Source organism: Rhinopithecus roxellana, chromosome 3, assembly GCF_007565055.1.
Source record: "Rhinopithecus roxellana isolate Shanxi Qingling chromosome 3, ASM756505v1, whole genome shotgun sequence".
Lineage (NCBI taxonomy): Eukaryota > Metazoa > Chordata > Mammalia > Primates > Cercopithecidae > Rhinopithecus > Rhinopithecus roxellana.
The window spans coordinates 41,546,531-41,567,640 of NC_044551.1; the positions used below are offsets into that span (position 1 = coordinate 41,546,531).

At 42.4% G+C, this 21,110-nt stretch overlaps 1 protein-coding gene across 2 annotated transcripts in view; it reads left to right on the forward strand.

Annotated features, from left to right (window-relative positions):
- The window catches only part of PDE6A (phosphodiesterase 6A), an 85,873-nt gene that overhangs the window by 24,054 nt on the left and 40,709 nt on the right, over nucleotides 1-21,110 (forward strand). For both annotated transcript variants that reach the window (XM_030928004.1, XM_030928005.1), the window contains 3 exons: nucleotides 4,313-4,377; nucleotides 16,055-16,121; nucleotides 20,344-20,391. In XM_030928004.1, coding sequence (XP_030783864.1) covers nucleotides 4,313-4,377; nucleotides 16,055-16,121; nucleotides 20,344-20,391 — 180 coding nt within the window. The remainder of the gene's footprint in view (nucleotides 1-4,312; nucleotides 4,378-16,054; nucleotides 16,122-20,343; nucleotides 20,392-21,110) is intronic.

A 21,110-nucleotide genomic window follows, 5' to 3' on the forward strand; every position in this document is an offset into this window, starting at 1 on the left:
CTGATCACTGAAGGCTCCGCCTCCTGGGTTTATGCCATTCTCCTGCCTCAGCCTCGCGAGTAGCTGTGACTACAGGCGCCCGTCACCTCACCTGGCTAGTTTTTTGTATTTTTTAGTACAGACGGGGTTTCATCATGTTAGCCAGGATGATCTCGATCTCCTGACTTCGTGATCCACCCGCCTCGGCCTCCCAAAGTGCTGGGATTACAGGCTTGAGCCACCGCGCCCGGCCTAAAAATATTTTTAAGAAAGTTTGTTTTGCCAAGTGCAGTGGTTCATGCCTATAATCCCAGAACTTTGGGAGGCTGAGGCAGAAGGATCACTTAAGGCCAGAAGTTCAAGACCAGCCTAGACAACAAAGTGAGACTTTGTCTCTAACTAAAAAAAAAAAAAAAGAGTAGCCGGGCATGGTGACGTGTGCCTGTATTACCAGCTACTTAGGAGGCTGAGATAGGAGGATTGCTTAAGCCTGGGAAACTGAGGCTCCAGTGAGCCAAGATTGTGCCACTGCCCTGCAGCCTGGGTGACAGAATGAGATCCTGTCTCAAAAAAAGTAATAAATAAAATAAAGCAAAGTAAAAAATATAAAAAAAGAAAATTTGTTTGTATGTTGAAAAAGTAATATATGAGCACAGTGAAAAGTCCACTCCGCAAGAAATCAAACACCCCTTTCCTCCTGGTCAGCCTTCGTGAAGCAGCTGCTGTTAGCAAACTCTCTTGGCAGGAATGTTTATGTATATCCAGATAATCACGGAGAAGTATACGTATTCTACCACCACCACTCTGCACTAAAGTTATGATTCTATTTTATGCCTTGCTCTTTTTACTTAACTGAATATTTTGTCATCTTTCCCTATCAGCACAGGCACAGCAATCTCACTCTGGAAACATGTGGTATCCACTGTACAACTACTCTCCTAATAAGAGACCTCACATCATCTCCAGACTTTTTAAAGCAGTCTAGCTAAGACCCCTGGATGGGGCAAATAATGCTTTTACCCACATTTGGGAGTGTATTTCTAGGATCCATTACCACACGTGGGTCAAAGAATATGTCTGTTTTGATCTTTAAGAGATATTGCTAACTAATCATAACCTTAAAAATCATAGCTGGTGTGCAGCACACCAACATGGCATAAGTATACATATGTAACAAACCTGCACGTTATGCACATGTACCCTAGAACTTAAAGTATAATAAAAAAAAAAAAAAATCATAGCTGGGAGGGTATGGATTATCTAATACAATTTTCTTTTTCCCCCATTGTCCTTAGAACCTTAGAGTTCCATAGTAGTTGCCTTGACCAGGGGTTAATGGAAAAGGAAGAGGGCAGGAAAGGGAGTAAGAGAGAACAAAGCTGCAGGGCCTCTATCTATATACCCGGCCCTGATTCCATTAAGACAGTTTTATATGATTAGTTTCCCTCCTTTGCTTGGAGGAAAGAGAGCTGCTACTTAACAGCAGCAACAAACACATACCACCTATCTAATTTTACAGCCAGAGAAACTGAGGCCCAGAGAACACACATAGTAGGACCGAAACTAGAACAGGAATCCTCACTCTAGGTCTAGCCTCAGCTCCATTCTATTTATCGTGTTTCAGGGTTCATCTAGTCTCCCCTTGGATGCTTCCTATTTTAGGGAGCTCACTACCCCTGGGGATAGCCTATGCCATTGTAGCAGTTGCAGCTTCTGTCTTTTGTTTCCAGAGCTTGCCTCCTGGAAGTATTCAGTCAGTGCAGCTGCCGCCAGTGCTAGGCTTTGAGCAGCAGAGCCTCTCCCCTATGAGTTGGAAGGTGACCATTGCCGATTGCCCGTCAACCAAACAGACCTTCAGACATCTTTAACTGATTCATGAATTTCTCTTTGTGGAGGTTCTGAGTCAGAAGGCTTGGGGTGGAGCCCAGGTATCTGCACTGAAATCTCTAGGGAGGTACTTCTCAAAATACCTGTAGTAAAGTAACAGTTTGGTTTTTCTTTTAAAAAAAATTTCCGATTTTTTTTTTTTTGTGTATGTGTGTGTGAAAACACACTCAAAAAAGGGGAGTGCAGGCGCACTCAAGAGAGTGAGTCATGTCTCCAGTATGTTTTGATTGCTACTTTTAAAAGTATGACAAAATATATTCCTAGAAAAACAAAATTGTGTAAAGACAGACAAAATATAAACCTTGGATCATGCCACTGCACTTGTGCTCCAGCCTGGGTGACAGAGCAAGACTCCATCACACACACACACACACACACACACACACACAAAATATATATATATACACATATATATGCCCCTTCCCCTTTTATTCAATTAAACAGACCTCATCTAACTCAGTCAAATTGTTACAAAACTTCCTAAATGACTCTCAGTCTCTGTTTTTATCTTCTCCTGGAATAGTAAAGAGTTCGCAGACTGGCACCTGTCCACGGATTACACCCTGAGCAACCCTGTTCAAGGTGACAGTGATGCAGACAACTAAGCTGTTAACCTTAGGTGACATAGAGGAAAAGCACTGAGCTGGGAATTAAGGACCCAGGTTCTGATTTTGGTTCACTGTCTCGCTACAAGTGAGTCCCTTCCTCTGTCTGTGTCTCAGCTTTCTCATTTGTGAAATAGTTGCTCATCACACTTGGGCATACAGAGGACCTAAGAAAAAGGTAATAGAATTTCCCCTAGAGAGCTAGGGGAATGGAGCCACATGCCAACATCCAATTGTATGCTAGAGAGTAATGTAATTGAAGAGCTCTACTTTAAGAGAATAGGAATTTTAACAATGCAAGGAGGTAGGAGGGATGGAAGAGGCAGAGAGTTAGTTTGGAGGCATGAAGCATGATTGAGAAGGTAGGTCTGAAGTGACGACACAGCAAAGAGAACAACTGAGTGGTAGGCATGAAGGAGAAATGGGGCCATGACCATAGAGTTGCACCCTGCAGGAAGGATGGCTGATTGGCTGTGATTTTTAAATGGGATGGGAACCTCCTGACCACTTTCCCATCTCCCTAGATTCTGGCAGCCGTCTTTATCTCTTTCTTCTTGCACTTATTAAAGTCAAAATTAAAATGCAGAGATGAATCTCTAAATTTAGTGTTTTCAGGCAAAGGAAGACTTGCAATGTAGGGCATACACGCAGACTAAGTAGTCTTCGGTATGTCCAAAGAACAGAGAGAAAGTGAAGGTTTTATAAAAAAGAGAAATGAGGTCGGGCATGGTGGCTCATGCCTGTCATCCCAGTGCTTTGGGAAGCCAAGGCAAGAGGATCACATGAGCCCAGGAATTCGCGGCTACAGTGAGCACCCCCATGACTGCGCCACTGCACTCCAACCTTGGTGACAGAGCAAGACCCTGTGTCTAAAAGAAAAGAGAAATATTACATGTTGCTCTCTGAGAAAGTTCATTGACACCAGTAAGGGTCTAGGGAGCTGGCAAGTTTTGACTGATGAGTAACGGCAGTGGGTAAAATTAGAGTTGCAGCAGGTTGTTTTCAGCAACTATCAGATAAAACTGGTTTTCGAGTTACAGCAGGTAGTGTAAGCAGCTAGGCATGCAGAGAGTTACATTCTGGGAACAATGCTATGTGTCCTGAGTACTTTTTTGCCCCCTGGCTTCTCAACTCTCTTTTATCTGGGTATGACAAAAATGTCCCAATTTGTGTGATCAACTTGCACCCACTCAGCCTCCAGATCCTCTTAGAGAATTTCCTATCCCTCTTCCCAGCCTCAGATCCCAGCCCTCTGCCTGGCCACTGTGAGCTGGCTCCAAGGTGGAGCACGCTGAATCCTGAGAGTCAGCAGAGGACAGGGAGCGCCAGAAGACAGCCCAGGCACATCCTTGGAGGGAGTTTATGGCCAGGCTTGGTGATTCCTGAAAACCATGGGGCAAAATATGTACAACTACTATATATCAATAAAAACATTAATTTATTAAAACAACAAAAACCACGGGGCATACGACAGTAAAATAACAAAGTCTGTTTTAGGGACATACTCCTGTTGAACTTCTAATTGACTCTTAAAGGTATAATTTTTTGGCCGGGCGTGGTGGCTCACACCCGTAATCCCAGCACTTTGGGAGGCTGAGGTGGGCAGATCATGCGGTCAGGAGTTCGAACCCTGTCTCTGCTAAAAATACAAAAATTATCCAGGCATGGTGGTGCATGCCTGTAGTCCTATTTACTCGGGAGGCTGAGGCAGAAGAATCACCTGAACCCAGGAGGCGGAGGTTGCAGTGAGCTGAGATCATGCCATTGCACTCCAGCCTGGGCGACAAGAGCAAAACTCTGTCTAAAAAAAAAAAAACTATAATTTTTCTTTCTTTTGCCAGGAAATTAACTTTTACAAGGTCATTGACTACATCCTGCATGGCAAAGAAGACATCAAAGTAATCCCGTAAGTTTCACCTGTCAAAAGACAAAATGACAATAAATTAGCTTAAAGATCTCAATTGGCTTTATCGATGATTCTAGAATTGGGCAACACTTCATTCCATAAAATATGGAAGTGTTCCGAGAAGATTGACTTTATAGACAGAGAAGGGCTGAAGAAAGCCAAGCAAACATCAAAGAGCATGTTAGTCATTTTTAAGATACTTTTCTTATAAGGTGGGAGAGGGAGATAGAACAACAGAAAAATAACTGATTAATATCAGGTTACTGCCGCCTTTTTGTGTGTGTGTGTAAGGATTAAAGCAGAGGAACTTCATTATCACGCCTGTTAAAGATTGGAACAGGTCTTTTTGGGAAATTGGCTTTTACCTCTCTCCTAATCTCTAAGAGGATCAGAAAACAACTTAGTTTAGGTTTGATGAGGTGAAACATTATCATGGGTGACTCCACGCTGGTTTTTAGTTTGGTTTGTTGGACTTAGTTCAGAGCTTCGTTCAAAACAACGGCCTCCTATAGTTTTTATTTTAACACATCTCAAAACATGGAAAACTGCAGGTACATTATCAAATTCCAAAAGACACGCATTCCAAGATCAACAATGACCAAATCCAATGAGACCCCACAGTTGATTAGAGGCAGGGAGAGTGGGAAGGAGGCAGTGTAAGATGGTAGAGAGACTCAGAGGGTGAGCAGTGAGGCCCAAGAAAGAGGAAGACTTGACCAGAGCCGTGATGAGGGCTACGGTGGACCAGATTGTGAGTCAGGTGCTCTGAGTCCCAGTCTCACAACCAGTGCCAGTAGGTGGTTTGTCTGGACCTTAGAGTCCAATGTATAGAATAAGACTGGGGTGAAATCAGGGATTTTCAACGGTGCTACTCTTCTGGTACGTGAAGGAGGCAAAGCAAAAGCAGGAAGCTGCAAAGGAACTGACTCAGCCCTCATGGAAAGCCTATTCTCAATGTCCCCTCATGTGTGATCGAGGAGGACAATGAAAAGAAAAGGAAAGAATGCTCTCAGTCCTGCGTCTAGGTAGCTGGGACTCTATGACCATTAGAAGATTTGAACAGTTGCAAACTTTTTAAATATAGGCTTATACTTTTTTGGTTAGTAGACCTTTCTTAAAAACCTGGTTACCTTCTTCTCTGTTTGAATCCTCTCCATGTGCTAAAAGCCACATCCATGGTTCTGTCTTGAGACATAGCCCTCTTTCTCAACTTAATTGCAGAGGCCTTGAGGCTGTAATTCGGTTGGTGGGAGAGCCACACCTTTAGTCTTATCCCCCACAGCAATTTTGTCCCACTAAAGGGCTTTACTGCATGCCAACTTAATCCTCAAAGAGTGGGTGTGATACTACATGCTGATTCAGTTTGGTCACCAGACCAAACCGTAATAATCCCATCACCCAGATAAACAAGTTCTCAGGGTTATTTGTTACTGGTGAGGATGAGAATTGCCTCAAGTTCCTCAATTTCTAGATTATCTCTATTCTTTCATTCCTGCCTACATAAGGACTGATTACCTTATTCTATTCTCTTCTTTTTTTTTTTTTTTTTTTTGTTGTTAAGATGGAGTCTCACTCTATCTTCCAGGCTGGAGTGCAGCAGCCCAATCTCAGCTCACTACAACTTCCTCCTCCTGGGTTCAAGCGATCCTCCTGCCTCAGCCTCCCAAGTAGCTGGGATTACAGGCGTGCGCCACCATGCCCAGCTAATTTGTGTATTTTTAGTAGAGATGGGGGTTTTGCCATGCTGGTCAGGCTGGTCTCAAACTCCTGACCTCAAGTAATTCACCCACCTTGGCCTCCCAAAGTGCTGGAATTACTGACGTGAGCCCCAGCACCCAGCCTGACACCCTTATTCTCTGCTAAAGCTCATCTCTCTTTTTTTCTACCTTGTCAAAAACATACTCTTCAACAATTCTGTTTCCTAGTCCCCTTTCTAGCTTCTAGAGCCGCAATCTTATTAACTCATTATCTGTCTCTTAAATGGTCACAGGTCGCAATTCTCTGTTTGTCTCTGCTTGACCAGCATCACATCCTACTAGCCTCTGATAACACTCATCTTGCTGCCTACCACCCAGTCCCTAACCTATGTCTCTCATTTTAGGGTTTTTATTATGGCAGCACCCTGTTTCTAACACAAATCTTTGTTTCAGCCAAGATAGGCCAGGCTCTGCTTTCGTAACAAGACCTTGAGACCTGAGTGTTATAAACAACTAAAATTTATTTCACCATCCCACTATGTGTGCATTGCCAGCTAGCGAGTGTGGTTGGAGGTATGGTGTGTGGATTGTAGTCAGGTAGGAGCTGAGGCTAATAAAGCAGCCGCCATTTTGAACTTTGCAAGATAGAATAACCTTGCCACAGAGAAGAGAGGAAAAATACACACTGGCTCTTAAAATCTCCATCTGGAGGTGACACATAGCACTTATACTCACATTTTATGGGCAAAGCTAGTTACATGGCCACACATTACTTGAGTGGTTAGGAAACGCAGTCGGACCTTGTGCCCAGGATAGACAGCCAGAATGTCTGTAAACATCCAGAATGGCTGTCACAGTATATGCCATCCACACTAACAGAGGGGAAAATCGAATAGTAAATAGATGACTAATCAAACCAAAGGAAGGCAAAATAAAAGTTCAGGAAGAACACAGATGCTGGATGTGGATGCACTGTCTGTAGCCCCAGCTAATCAGGAGGCTGAGGTAGGAGGATTATTTGAGCCTAGGAGTTTGAGGCTGCAGTGAGCTATGATTGCACCTGTGAATAGCCACTGTACTCCAGCCTGGGCAACATAGTGAGACCCTTTCACTAAAAAAGAGAGAGAGAAAGAAGGAGAGAAGAGCATATAGCAGGTAGGAAAATAAAATGTACATATCAAGGTGAAATTCAAATTCAAATATATCAGTTTTTTGAATTAATTAATTAATTTATTTATTTAGTGTGTTAGTGTTTTATAGAGACAGGGTCTCACTATGCTGCCAGGTTGGTCTCAAACTTCTGGGTTCAAGCAATCCTCTCACCTCTACCTCCCAAAGTGCTGGGATTACAGGCATTAGCCACCATGCCTAGCCAATAATTTTTTTTTTTTTTGTAATAGAGATGGGGTCTCACCATGTTGCCCAGGCTGTCCTCTTCAAACTCCTGAGCTCGAGCAGTCCTTCTACCTTAGCCTCCCAAAGTGTTGGGATTATAGGCATGAGCTGATGCACTGGCCAATAATTTTTTTTTTTTTTTTTGAGACGGAGTCTCACTCCGTCGCCCAGGCTGGAGTGCGGTGGCCGGATCTCAGCTCACTGCAAGCTCCGCCTCCTGGGTTTACGCCATTCTCCTGCTTCAGCCTCCCGAGTTGGGAATACAGGAGCCCGCCACCTCGCCCGGCTAGTTTTTTGTATTTTTTAGTAGAGACGGGGTTTCACCGTGTTAGCCAGGATGGTCTCGATCTCCTGACATCGTGATCCGCCCGTCTCGGCCTCCCAAAGTGCTGGGATTATAGGCTTGAGCCACCGCGCCCGGCCAATAATTTTTAAAAATATAAATCAAATAGATGTTCCAGTTAAATGACAAAGATTGCCAGCCTGGATAAGAAAGAAATACATTACCTTTCATTGATTCTAAGATGTGATTTTCTACTTTTTGACATTGCTGAAATAGAATTGTGCGATTGTTGTTAGCCATGGCAGACATGATGTAGTTGTTATTGCCTAGGTGTGAACTTGGTCATAACCAAGGCACAATAAATTTTGTCTAAAAATCTCAATTGGTTTTATTTGAGATTCTAGAATTGGGCAATGATTTGTTGCATAAAATAGAGTAAATGTTCCAGTGAGTTGAGCAGAAGGGGTTGGTTTTATAGGAACAAAGAACAAAAAGCAGATTGGTCATTTTAAAGCTAGTTTTCTTGTAAGGCAGGACAGGGAAACAGGACAATAGAAAAATAACTGAGAAGTAGAAATCAAGCTATTTCAGGCTACCTTTGTGTGTGTGTAAGGACTAAAGCAGAGGAAACTTCATTATCATGCCAATTGAAACTGGCTTGTTGCTGGCGCAGTGGCTCACACCTATAATCGCAGCAATTTGGGAGGCTGAGGTGGGCAGATCCCTTGAGCTCAGCACTTTGAGACCAGCCTGGGCAATTTGGCAAGACCCCATCTCCACAAAAAAGTACAAAAATTAGTCAGGCATGGTGGTGCACACCTGTGGTCCCAACTGCTCAGGAGGCTGAGGCAGGAGGATCACTTGAGCCGGGGAGGTGGAGGCTACAGTGAGCCATGATCACATCACTTCACACAGGGGACAGAGTGAGACCCTGTCTCAAAAAAAAAAAAAAGAAAGAAAGAAAGAAACTGGCTTAACTGGCTTGTTTGGAAAATTGGCTTTTGTTTCTCCTGATTTCTCAGAAGGTCAGATAACAATTTAGTGTGTTTAGTGACTTGGAACTTTGATGTAGGTGACTTCATTTTAATTTTTAGTTTGATCTGTTAGGGCCCCTATTACAGGAGTTTAGTCAAAAACAATGGTGTCCTGTAATTTTCATTTCACACCATTCATATTGTTGTAAGTATAGTTAATGCTGAGCAACCATTGCTGGTTGCTATTCACATTGAATTCAATTGCCATGCAAAATAATTTTAAAGACAGATTATGCTATGATTCAGTATTGAAATGAAAAATTGTCTTAACCGGCACAAAATGACAGAAAAAAATGTGAAATATGATAAAAGAAATCTATATCTAAAAGAACAATGTTGATCTGAATAAAGTAAAAATGACAAGTGATAAGCATTATAGACTACATTATAGATTAATTGGCAGCATTTAATCTTTCTCTGCACATACAAAAGTTAGTCAACAATGATTACTTTCAAGATATGATGAAAAATCCTATATCCTTTTTACAGGGGACTAATCTGAAAGAGAATACAGAGAGGTTGAACATTAAAGATTGAAAAAAGACACACCATGCAAATGCTAATCAAAAGAAAACTTGTATAACCATGTTAACATCATATAGAAATAGACATATCAAAGAACATTAGTAGAGATAAAGAGTCACTTAATGATAAAGGGGTCGATCTACCTCAGTATTACAGGAAGATATTACTATTCTAAATTTGCAAGCACATCATAACATGACCTCAAAAAATATAAAGCAAAAACTAACAGAAATACAAGGAGATATAGACGAATCTATGTTTGCTAATTGACTTAAGGAGCAAACTAAAACCAACAAACAGAATATAGAATATTTGAATAATCCAATTAATGAATTTAACCTAATAAATATAAAGAGAACACTGCTCTAAGCCAGTAACAATAAGCTAATTAGGAAATTCTCATATGCTTGGGAACTAAGAAATATCCTTCTGAAAAAATAAAAGGAATATACTTCCAAACAACCTACGGATAAAAGAATCAATTAATGGAAATTAGAAAATATTCTGAGCTGAAAGATAATGAAAATATAACATATTAAAGCCTCTAGAAAAAATAAAAAACCTGTGTGATGCAGCGAAATTGTGCTTAATGTAAAAATTTACAGCCTTAAGTGCACATATTTAAATTTAAAAAGGCTGAAAAAGTAACGAGCTATGTATCCATCCGTATCAGTCAGGGTCTCAACTGAAAATAGGTGTCACATTCAAATCAGGATAATTCAGTGAGGGTTTATTTACAGAGGGACAAATTACAAAGGTGGGGGTGGAATGAAGGGAACCATAAGAGAATGTGCTATTAGTGGGGGAGCTACTACCACTTCTGGCCCCAAAAGGAAATTTCCATAATCTGGAATGAAAAAAGAGTCTTGTAGAGCAAACCATGACGGAAGGTAGAGCAAAGCACTGACCTTCAGTCAAGGAACATAGCCAGCTCAAAGCAGCCTTGCCAGTGGTTGCCCTGTCTCTACAGAAATATTTTTAAAATTAGCTGGGTGTGATGGCACATGCCTGCAGTCCTGCATGTGAGGCTGAGGTGGGAGAATTGCTTGAGCCCAGGAGGTTGAGGCTTCAGTGAGCCAGGTTTGCCCCCCTGCACTCCAGACTGGGTGACAGAGTGAGACCCTGTCTCCAACAGAACAAAAAACCTAGCCAGGTGGTGGCACATGCCTGTAATCCCAGCTACTTGGGAGACTGAAGTGGGAGGATTGCTTAAGACCAGGAATTCAAGAACAGCGTGGACAACATAGTAAGACCCTGTCTTGAAAAAAAGAATAAGAGGAAAAAAATTTAAAATAAAACTTACAAAATCAAGAAGAAATATAACACTAAAACAGTTTTATTGCAATACAATATTTATTACAATAAAATAAATAAAAACCTTCTCGCAAAGATACCATAGGCCCAGATTTTTTTCACAGGTGAATTCTACTTAGTGGTTTTTATTCATTTATTTATATTTTTTAGAGATGGAGTCTCCCTATGTTGCCCAGGCTGGCTTTGGACTCCTGGTTTCCAGTGATCCTCCCACTTCAGCCTCTTCACTAGCTGGGGCTACAGGCACACACCACTGCCTGAGTTCTAATTAATATTTAAGGAAGAAATTAAAATCTCATACAATTATTGTATGATAACAGGCAAAGAAGTGGCTAGTATAAGCTGTATGCCAAAACCCAACAGAAAGGAAAGTTCTGAGTGTGCTCCCTTATGGACACAGATGTAAATATCCTAAATATAATTCTAGCAAATAATGGACATAGATGTAAATATTCTAAATAAAATTCTAGCAAATAATGAGTAACAATATATAAAAGATTGCACATCATTACCCAGATGGATTTATTCCAGGAATGCAGACTTGGTTTAATGTTAGAAAAATCAACCTATATAATTTGCCATTAAGAGAAAAATGACATAATCATCATTATAGAGGAAAATTTTCTTAATCTTCTAAAGAGAATTTTAGGCCAGGTGCGATAGCTTACACCAGCCTCACACTTTGGAAGGCTGAGGCAGGTGGATCACCTGAGCTCAGGAGTTTGAGACCAGCCTGGGAATATATCCATGGAACAGAACAAAGAGCCAGAAACAGACTTACACATTTACAGCCACTTCATTTATGACAAAGGTGCCATTTTAAAGCAATGGAAGAACGAATGATCTTTCAAATAAATTATGCTTGTATGAATGGGTACCAACATGGAAAAAAAGAAATGTGATTTCTCCCTCAAAAGTAAATTACACAGCCGGGCACAGTGGTTCACGCCTGTAATCCCAACACTAGGCCGAGGCGGGTGGATCACCTGAGATCAGGAGTTCGAGGCCAGCCTGGCCAACATAATGAAACTTCATCTCTACTAAAAATACAAAAATTAGCCAGGCATTGTGGCAGGCACCTGTAATCCCAGCTACTCGGGAGGCTGAGGCAGGAGAATCGCTTAAACCCAGGAGGCAGAGGTTGCATGCAGTGAGCTGAGATCGCGCCGTTACACTCCAGCCTGGGTAACAGAGCAAGACTCTGTCTCAAAAACAAAACGACAAAGAAGTAAATTACACAAATATAAATTCTAGGTGAATTAGGGGTCCACATATAAAAGGTCAAACTGTAACCCTTTTAGAAGATAATATACAATAGCTTTATGATCTTTGGGTAAAAAATGTATAAATAAGACTTCAGAAACAAATAAAAATATTGATATATTTGACCACATTAAGAACAAGAACTTCTATTTATATCAAAATATACCATTTGGGAGTGTATTAGTTTATCTATTTCTACATAACACATTGTCCCAAAAGTTAGTGACTTAAAACATCAATAATAATTTATTATTTCTCTTCATTGTTGTTGTTATTTTGAGATGGAGTTTTGCTCTTGTCATCCAGGCTGGAGTGCAATGGCATGATCTTGGCTCACTGCAACCTCTGCCTCCTGGTTTCAGGTGATTCTCCTGCCTCAGCCTCCCCAGTAGCTGGGAATATAGAAACCCACCATCATGCCCGGTTAATTTTTGTAATTTTTTTTAGTAGAGATGGGGTTTCACCATGTTGGCCAAGCTGGCCTCAAACTCCCAACCTTAGGTTATCGGCCTCCCAAAGTGCTGGGATTACAGGTGTGAGCCACTGTACCCGGCTTCTCTTTATTATTTATTATTCTGTGGGTCAGGAATTCAAGGGTGGCTTGACTGGGTAGTTTTTTGTTTTTGGTGGTTTTTTTTTGAGATGGAGTTTCACTCTAGTTGCCCAGGCTGGAGTGCAATGGCACGATCTCGGCTCACTGCAACCTCTGCCACCTGGGTTCAAGAGATTCTCCTGACTCGGCCTCCCGAGTAACTGGGATTACAGGCATGCACCACCATGCCCAGCTAATTTCGTATTTTTAGTAGAGACAGGATTTCTCCATGTTGGTTAGGCTGGTCTCGAACTCCTGACCTCAGGTGATCTGTCTGCCTTGGCCTCCCAAAGTGCTGGGATTACAGGCGTGAGCCACTGCACCGGCAGACTGGGCAATTTTAGCTTGGGGTAGCTCATGAGGTTGAAGTCAAATATGAGTGTGGGCTGCAGTCATCTGAAGGCTTTCCCGGAATCGGAGGATCTGCTTACTAAATAACTTACTCAGATGGCTAGCAAGTTGATGCTGGCTGTTGGCAGGAGGTCTCAGTTCCTTTTCACATAGGCCTCTACAAAGGGCTGCTTGAGTTACTTCATGGCATGGTGGCTGACTTCCCCAGAGTAAGCAGGTGAAAGCTACAATGCCTTTCATAATCTAGTTTCAAAATAACACATTCATCTCCACCATATTCTTTTGGTCACTGAGACCAGCTTTGATTCATTGTTGGAGGGGACTATACAAGGAAGTGAGCATCAATGAGGGTCATCTAGGAGGCTGGTTACTATAAAGAGTAAAAAGGCAAGTCGTGATACAAGAAAATGTATTTATAGCACAAATAACTGACAAAGGCTCGTATCAAAAATACATATAGGGCCAGGCACAGTGGCTCATGCCTGTAATTCCAGTGCTTTGGGAGACCTAGGTAGGAAGATCACTTTAGGCCAGGAGTTTGAGACCAGCCTGGGCAACATAGGAAGACTCCCCATCTCTATGGTACAACCTGACAGGTTCTTCTTGCCTGTTGCCCAGAAAAGACAATACACTGAGAACAGCAAGAGTTGCAGCGGAGAAAGAGTTTAATTATTTTAAGGCAGTTGAGCAAAAGAACCAGAAATATTTCTCAAATCTACCTCCCTGAGAATTTGGAGGCCAGGGTTTTTCAAGGATAGTTTGGTGGGCAGGGGGCTAGGGAATGGGAAACACTGGTTGGTTGGGCTGAGGATAAAATCACAGGAGATTGAAACTGTCTTCTTGCAGTGAGTCAGTTCCTAGGTGAGGTCACAAGACCAGTTGAATCTGGCTACTGCATTCCAGCCTGAGTGACAGAGTGAGCCCTGTCTCTTTAAAAAAAAAAAAAAGAACATATAAAGAACTCCTACAAATCAATAAAAAGGAAACACTATTGAAAAATGAGTAAAAGCAAATTTAATAGTAACTTTAAAAAATGAGTAAAAGACATGAACAGAGGAACTTTACAAAAAATGCAAATGACAAATACATTTATGGAAGGTACTCCATTTTATTAATTTTGTAGAGAAATATGAAAGAAAAGTACGATGAGATACCATTAGACCTCACCACAAGGACTATCATGTAAAAGTCTGAAAATACTAAGTATTGACAGAGATGGAGAACAAAGGAAACTTTGTACCACTGAGTTATGGGTCCAGGTAGAGTCAATCAGTAGCCAGAATGCGAAAGTCTAAAAAATATCTCAAAGACCAATCTTAGGTTGTACAATAGTGCTGTTATCCGTAGGAGGGGACGTTATAAATCATGTGATCCCCAGCTACATAACTCCTGAGCAGTAAAAAAATTATAGAAAACCAGCTAGGGAACAATGGCTGGTTATTATTTAACTACGCTTACATCTTAGCAGAATTCAGGCCCCTCCCATAACCCTAACCTTGTGGCTTTTCATTAGCCTTACAAAGGCAGTTTTAGTCCCCAGAGGGGGTCCATTTTGGGAAGGGACTATTATCATCCTTGCTTCAATGTTAAATTATAAACTAAATTCTCCTCATAATTGGCTTGGTCTATGCCCAGGAATAAGTAAGGGCAGTTAGCTTGTAAAGTTAGAAGCAAGATGGAATCTTGTGACATTAGATTTCTCTGTTATAATTTTTGCAGACAGTTCCATCTGTGAAAAAATTTTTAATCAGCTGAGCATGGTGGTACGTGCCTGAAGTCCCAGCTAGGTGAGCAGCTGAGGTGGAAGGATTACTTGAGCTCAGGAGTTCAAGTTTATAGTGAGCTAGGATCATGCTCCTGCATTCCAGCCTGAGTGACAGAGTGAGGCCCTGTCTCAAAAAAAAAAAAAAAAAAAAAAAAGAGAGAGAGAGAGAGAGAACACATAAAGGATACCTACGAATCATTAAGAAGGAAACACTATAGAAAAATGGGTAAAAGTAATTTTTTAAAATGAGTAAAAGACATGAACATTAATTTTGTAGAGAAATATGAAAGAAAACTATGATGAGATACCATTAGACCTCACCAGAAGGACTATCATTTAAAAGTCTGAAAATACTAAGTATTGACAGAGATGGAGAACAAAGGAAACTCTAATGGACCACTGATGGGAGTGTAAATTGGTACAATCATTTTAGAAAACAGTTTGGCCTCATCTAGTAAAGTTGAAGACACAAACATCTTATGACCCAGAACTTCTACTCCTAGGAATATACCATGTAGAACTGAGAGCACATATGCACCAATGTTGACAGCAGCACTGTTTATATTATCCCCTAACTGGAAGGATGGGGGATGTCCACCAACAGTTGAATGGATAACTTGTGCTACAGTAGTATAGGGAACACTGTAAGTCAATAAAATGAGTGAATTACAGCAACGTGACAAAGAAGCCAGACAAAATAATATACATTGTATGGTTCCATCTAAATGAAGTTGAAAAACAGGCAAAACTAAACTAACAAGTACAGGAAAACATGCTTAGGAGGTAAAACTCTACAAAAAAACAATAATGCAATTTAGCATAATTTCAGAATAATGGTTACCTCTGGGGTTAGGGAGAAGGTTATGATTGCGGGGGAAAGTCAAGGGCTTCCAAGGAGCTGACAATGCTGTTCTTGATGTCCATGTGGTTTTATAAATGTTCATTTTCTAATGATTGGTGAGGTTTTTAATGCGTGTTTATGTGTGTGTTTTTTTCTCACAACAAACAAGCAAAAATAATAATTCAAAAAATTATAGTATTGTGAGGGGTAAGTATATAAAGCACTTAGCTTAGTGCTTAGCACATGGTAGGAATTCTCCATAGATGAATTTTTTCATTCCCTACATAGTATTAGTAGCTTCTAACTTTATGAGGGAAGTGATGGTATTCGTTTCTGCTCAGCAGCAAATAACAATCTGTAGAATGAATGCTGTCTCTTTTCTCAGATAGTGAAACTTGGTGGGCAGTCAGTAAAATGTTATATTCGCCACCCTTTTCTCCATGTCTAGATTTGGACATTAAGATGGTTAGCCAACATTTTGGGTTTGGTCAGGTGTAGTGAATGTAAGCAGTTGCTGAGAGCCACCTGAGAGCAGGGGGAGGGTAAAGGCCCAGATTTTAGTCTTCAGTCCAGCAATCCCTGCCCTGAGAGTCACCATTTGTCTTTGGCCTTCACAGGAATCCACCTCCTGACCATTGGGCTTTAGTAAGCGGTCTTCCCACTTATGTTGCCCAGAATGGCCTGGTAAGTAATATAACTTTGAAGGGGGAGAGTTTTGGATCAGGTGGAAGAAAGAGTGGAAGGATTTTAGATCAAGAAGAGAGTGGAAAAGATGGTGTTAAGTGTGGATCTCTAAAAGCCTGATTCTCTTGTTTCTCTCAATTCAATTGGCAATTGGTCTAAATGAATGAACAGATAATTGACATTTGAGGAAATATCAAATACATAGATAAATAATCCTTAGGTAGAAGGGTGCATAGTCTTGGCCAGGCACAGTGGCTCAGGCCTATAATCCCAGAACTTTGGGGGGCCAAGGCGGGTGGATTACCTGAGGTCAGAAGCTCGAGACCAGCCTGGCCAACATGACAAAACTCCATCTCTACTAAAAATATAAAAATTTGGCCGGGCACGGTGGCTCACGCCTGTAATCCCAGCACTTTGGGAGGCCAAGGCGGGTGGATCACGAGGTCAGGAGATCGAGACCATCCTGGCTAACATGGTGAAACCCCGTCTCTACTAAAAATGCAAAAAATTAGCCCAGTGTGGCAGCGGGCGCCTGTAGTCCCAGCTACTTACAAGGCTGAGGCAGGAGAATGGCATGAACCTGGGAGGCGGAGCTTGCAGTGAGCCGAGATCTTGCCACTACACTCCAGTCTGGGTGACTGAGCAAGACTCCTTCTCAAAAAAAAAAAAAAAAAAAAATGTGTATATATATATATATATATATATATAAATTTGCTGGGCATGTGGCGGGCACCTGTAGTCCCACCTACTCGGGAAGCTGAGGCAGGAGAATCACTTGAACCTGGGAGGCAGAGGTTGCAGTGAGCCAAGGTAGTGCCATTGCACTCTAGCCTGGGCAACAGAGAGAGACTCCATCTCAAAAAATATAATAATAATAAATAAATGAAATAAATATGTCTTAGGCAGGTGGGATCATAAAAGGAGGTTCCAGGTGGAAGGAAGAACATGGCCAAACAACACGGGCATGGAGGCCTGGAGCAGTGTGCTGTATGTGGTTAAGTGTGGCTGGAGTATTAGATTTGAGACAGGAAGACAGCAAAAGATGAGGCTCGGCCGGGCGCGGTGGCTCAAGCCTGTAATCCTAGCACTTTGGGAGGCCGAGACGGGCGGATCGCGAGGTCAGGAGATCGAGACCATCCTGGCTAACACGGTGAAACCCCGTCTCTACTAAAAACTACAAAAAACTAGCCGGGCGAGGTGGCGGCGCCTGTAGTCCCAGCTACCTGGGAGGCTGAGGCAGGAGAATGGCGTGAATCCGGGAGGCGGAGCTTGCAGTGAGCTGAGATCCGGCCACAGCACTCCAGCCTGGGTGACAGAGCGAGACTCCGTCTCAAAAAAAAAAAAAAAAAAAAAAGATGAGGCTCAAGAGGGAGGAAGGGGTTAAATTACAGCAGGGCTTGGAGGCCTTGTCTAAAAGGTGGACTTTTTTTTTTTGACAGTGTCTCGCTTTGTTGCCCAGGCTGGAATGCAGTGGTGAGAACTTGGATCACTGCAACCTCCGCCTCCTGGGCTCAAGCGATTGTCATGCCTCAGCCACCTGAATAGCTGTGATTACAGGCGTGTACCACCACGCCCAGCTAAGTTTTGTATTTTTAGCAGAGAAGGGGTTTTGCCATGTTAGCCAGGCTGGTTTTGAACACCTGGTTTCAAGTGATCCACCTGCCTCAGCCTCCCAGAGTGCTGGAATTATAGGAGTGAACACCATGCTCATCCTTAAAAGGTGGGATTTTAATCTACAGGTGACAGACAAGCAGGAGATTCACATAGTCAATTTTCATTTTAGAAAGATAACTCTGGCAGGGCATGGTGACTCACGCCTGTAATCCCAACACTTCGGGAGGCCAAGGCAGGAGGATCACTTGAGTCCAGGAGTTTGAGACCAGCTTGGGCAACATACCAAGACTCCGTCTCTACAAAAAATTTAAAAATTAGCCAGGCATGGTGGTGCATGCTCACAGTCCCAGCTATTCAAGAGGCTGAGACAGGAGTATCCCTTGATCCCAGGAGTTCCAGGCTGCAGTGAGGTATGATCGCGCCACTGCATTCCAGCCTGGGCAACAGAGGGAGACCCTGTCTCTAAAAGAAAAAAATAAAAAGAAAGAAAGAAAAGAAAGATGACTCTAGCAGCTTCCTGGAAAATGGATCTGAAGGACTAGGACCGCAGGCAAAGTAACCACAGCACCATTCAAGTAAGAGGTGATGAGAATCTCAGCAAAGGCAGGTGGAATAAAGAACACTATCATTCTTGCTAACAGCCACTGGGTGCTTACCGTGAGTCAGGCACTACCTAAATTTAATACTCACAACAACTTTGACAGAGGCAAGAACACAAGAAGGGGACAAGGGGTCAGGTCCAATATTGAGAGGGTGAAGCTGGCAGGGATTTGTGATTGGTTGTAGGCAGAGAGTGGGGAAGATAGGAGTCAAGGCTAATTTCAGGCTTCTAGACTAGATGAATAGTGCTGTCATCACGCTTGGATGTAAAATGATGAAGTCAGTTTCAGACGTTTTTTAGGAGCAGATATCCAGCAGGTAGATGAAGAGACAATTCTGGTGCTGAGAGAGAGGAGTGTTGGAAGCAGAGATTTGGAAGATGGTGTTTGAAATAATGAGTGTGGAGGAAGGCACCTAGGGGGAGGGAGACAGGCAGTGGACCCAGGGTGCAATCATGGAGGGTGTCAGCATCTACAGAGTGGGTGGAGAAAGAGGAGCGTGTGATAGAGAAACAGAAGGAAGGTTCAGAGGTGTTTGGAGACCCAAGAGAGGGCAGTGTCATGGAAACCAAGAAAGTGGAAAGTTTCAACAGGGAGAGATGATGACATGCAGCAGAGTGAACTGGTGAGATAAGAACTGAAAACCCTCATTGGGTTTGGCACTGAAGAGGTTATTGGTGGCCCCAATGAAAACGGATTTGGTGCTGAGGTGGAAGCAAAACCAGCATGTGGTTTGCTGAGTAGTAGATGGGTAACGAGAAGGTAAAGAATGCAAAAGAAAAGAGGAGAATGCCTGGGTGGTTGCTATGGGGACCATGATGGATGCAGGAAGGATTTCATTTTCAAGCATGAGAGAGACAGCAGCATGCTCACAGACGGAGAGGAAAGAGGCCTCCAAGAGCTCTGCCATCAGGAGACAATGATGGCAACTGATAGAGTTGGTCAAAGGAGAGGTCAGAAGGCTGATGCAGTGAGCGGGCAGTCCTCGGACAGGAGCAGGTACAGCTCGCTCTCTGAGACCACAGACAGCCCACTCCTATGTTGTCAGGCAGCGTCTCTGCAAGCCACGGTGGTACGTTTTTGAGAATTAGAAGGCACCATTTCTCAAAGGATGATTAAAGGAAGGTCAAGGTCATGGTGCTACAAGCAGATCACAGGCTGGATTTCAGCTCCCAGTTGCCCCTCAGCCTGATACCTGTGTGCAGTTCACACATTACACAACCATACACAGTGGCCCCACAGTGCTCTATAAGTGTCATCTGATCCCTTACCAATAGGGTAAACTGGTCTGACTTTCAGGAGAGGAATCTAGCAATATAGAACCAGAGCTACAACACCTTTCATTTATTATTCTACTTTGGGATTTATAATCCAAGGAAAAACCCCTACCTGCCCAAACAAAACAGAACCCAAATGTAGTTGAGTCAAATATATTTAGAGTAGCATATTTTATTTTATTGAGACTGGGTCTCACTCTGTCACCCAGGCTGGAGTGCAGTGGCATGATCTTGGCTCACTGCAACCTCTGCCTCCCAGGTTCAAGTGATTCTCCCACCTCAACCTCCAGAGTAGCTGGGACTACAGGCGCGCGCCACCACTGCTAGTTAATTTATGTATTTTTAGTAGAGACAGGGTTTCACCACATTGGCCAGGCTGGTATTTATATTAACTTAAAGACCTTGGATACAACCCAAATAAGCAAGAAAAGGGGAACAACAAAATGGGATACCCTCCAGTTACTAGTAATGACAAGTTGTAGCCTCAACTTTTTCAAAGCTTAGAAATGATTCAAGAGTGGAGCAAATCGTAAAAAGTAATGTTTATAAGGTGACTTTTCTGTCTAGTACCTCAATTAATAATTCCAAACCGTCTGGACTACGTCCAACTGATGAAAAGAATGTGAATGCCTTGGGCAAGAACATGGTGTTCCTGAAAATAGTATACGGTGCTTCACTGGGTAGTGTCTCAGGCCTAACCACACCTTCATTATTCCCCTTCACGGCTCTCAGATTTGCAACATCATGAATGCGCCTGCGGAGGACTTTTTTGCATTTCAGGTAAGTCATTTTTTATTTGCTGTCTTAGTCAAATGATTTTTTTTTTCCTCCCCAAAAAGCACTGGAATACATCAGAATCCACCTACTCTGCTGGGAAGCAGCCTCAAAAATGTGAAAATATGACAGGATAAAAGTCCTGTGCCAATGGAAATGGGGACAGAGATAACTGGGTAATTTCCAAGGTCCTATTCAGTTTTAACATTCGCACCCTTTGCTTTCTGGCCTCAGAATCTATTTTTCCCCCCACGAGACATACAAGATATACAATATATAATATACAAAAGCTCCAAAGTTTCAGGATCATATTCAGACATTAAAGTTGTATTTCAATAAATATAATCAAAATGCTACTTTGCCAGGTGTTTTGTTGTTGTTGTTGTTGTTTTCTTTTGTTTTTTTTAGAGAGGGTCTCACCCTGTTGCGCAGGCTGGAGTGTAGTGGTGCAACCATAGCTCATTGCAGCCTCAACCTCGTGGGCTCAAGCAAAGCTCTTGCCTCAGCCTGCCAATTAGCTAGACTACAGGTGTGCGCCACTGTGCCTGACTGGCCTCAGCACCTTTGCTTAGGCCGTTCCCTATCATCTCCTGCTCAAATCCTGTTCTACCATCTCCTATTGAAATCCTCTCTGCCCTTCAATGACAACCTCAAATGCTACTACCTCTATTAAGTTTTATGATGATTCCTCTGGCTGAATATCATTTCTCTCTCCTTGGAATTTT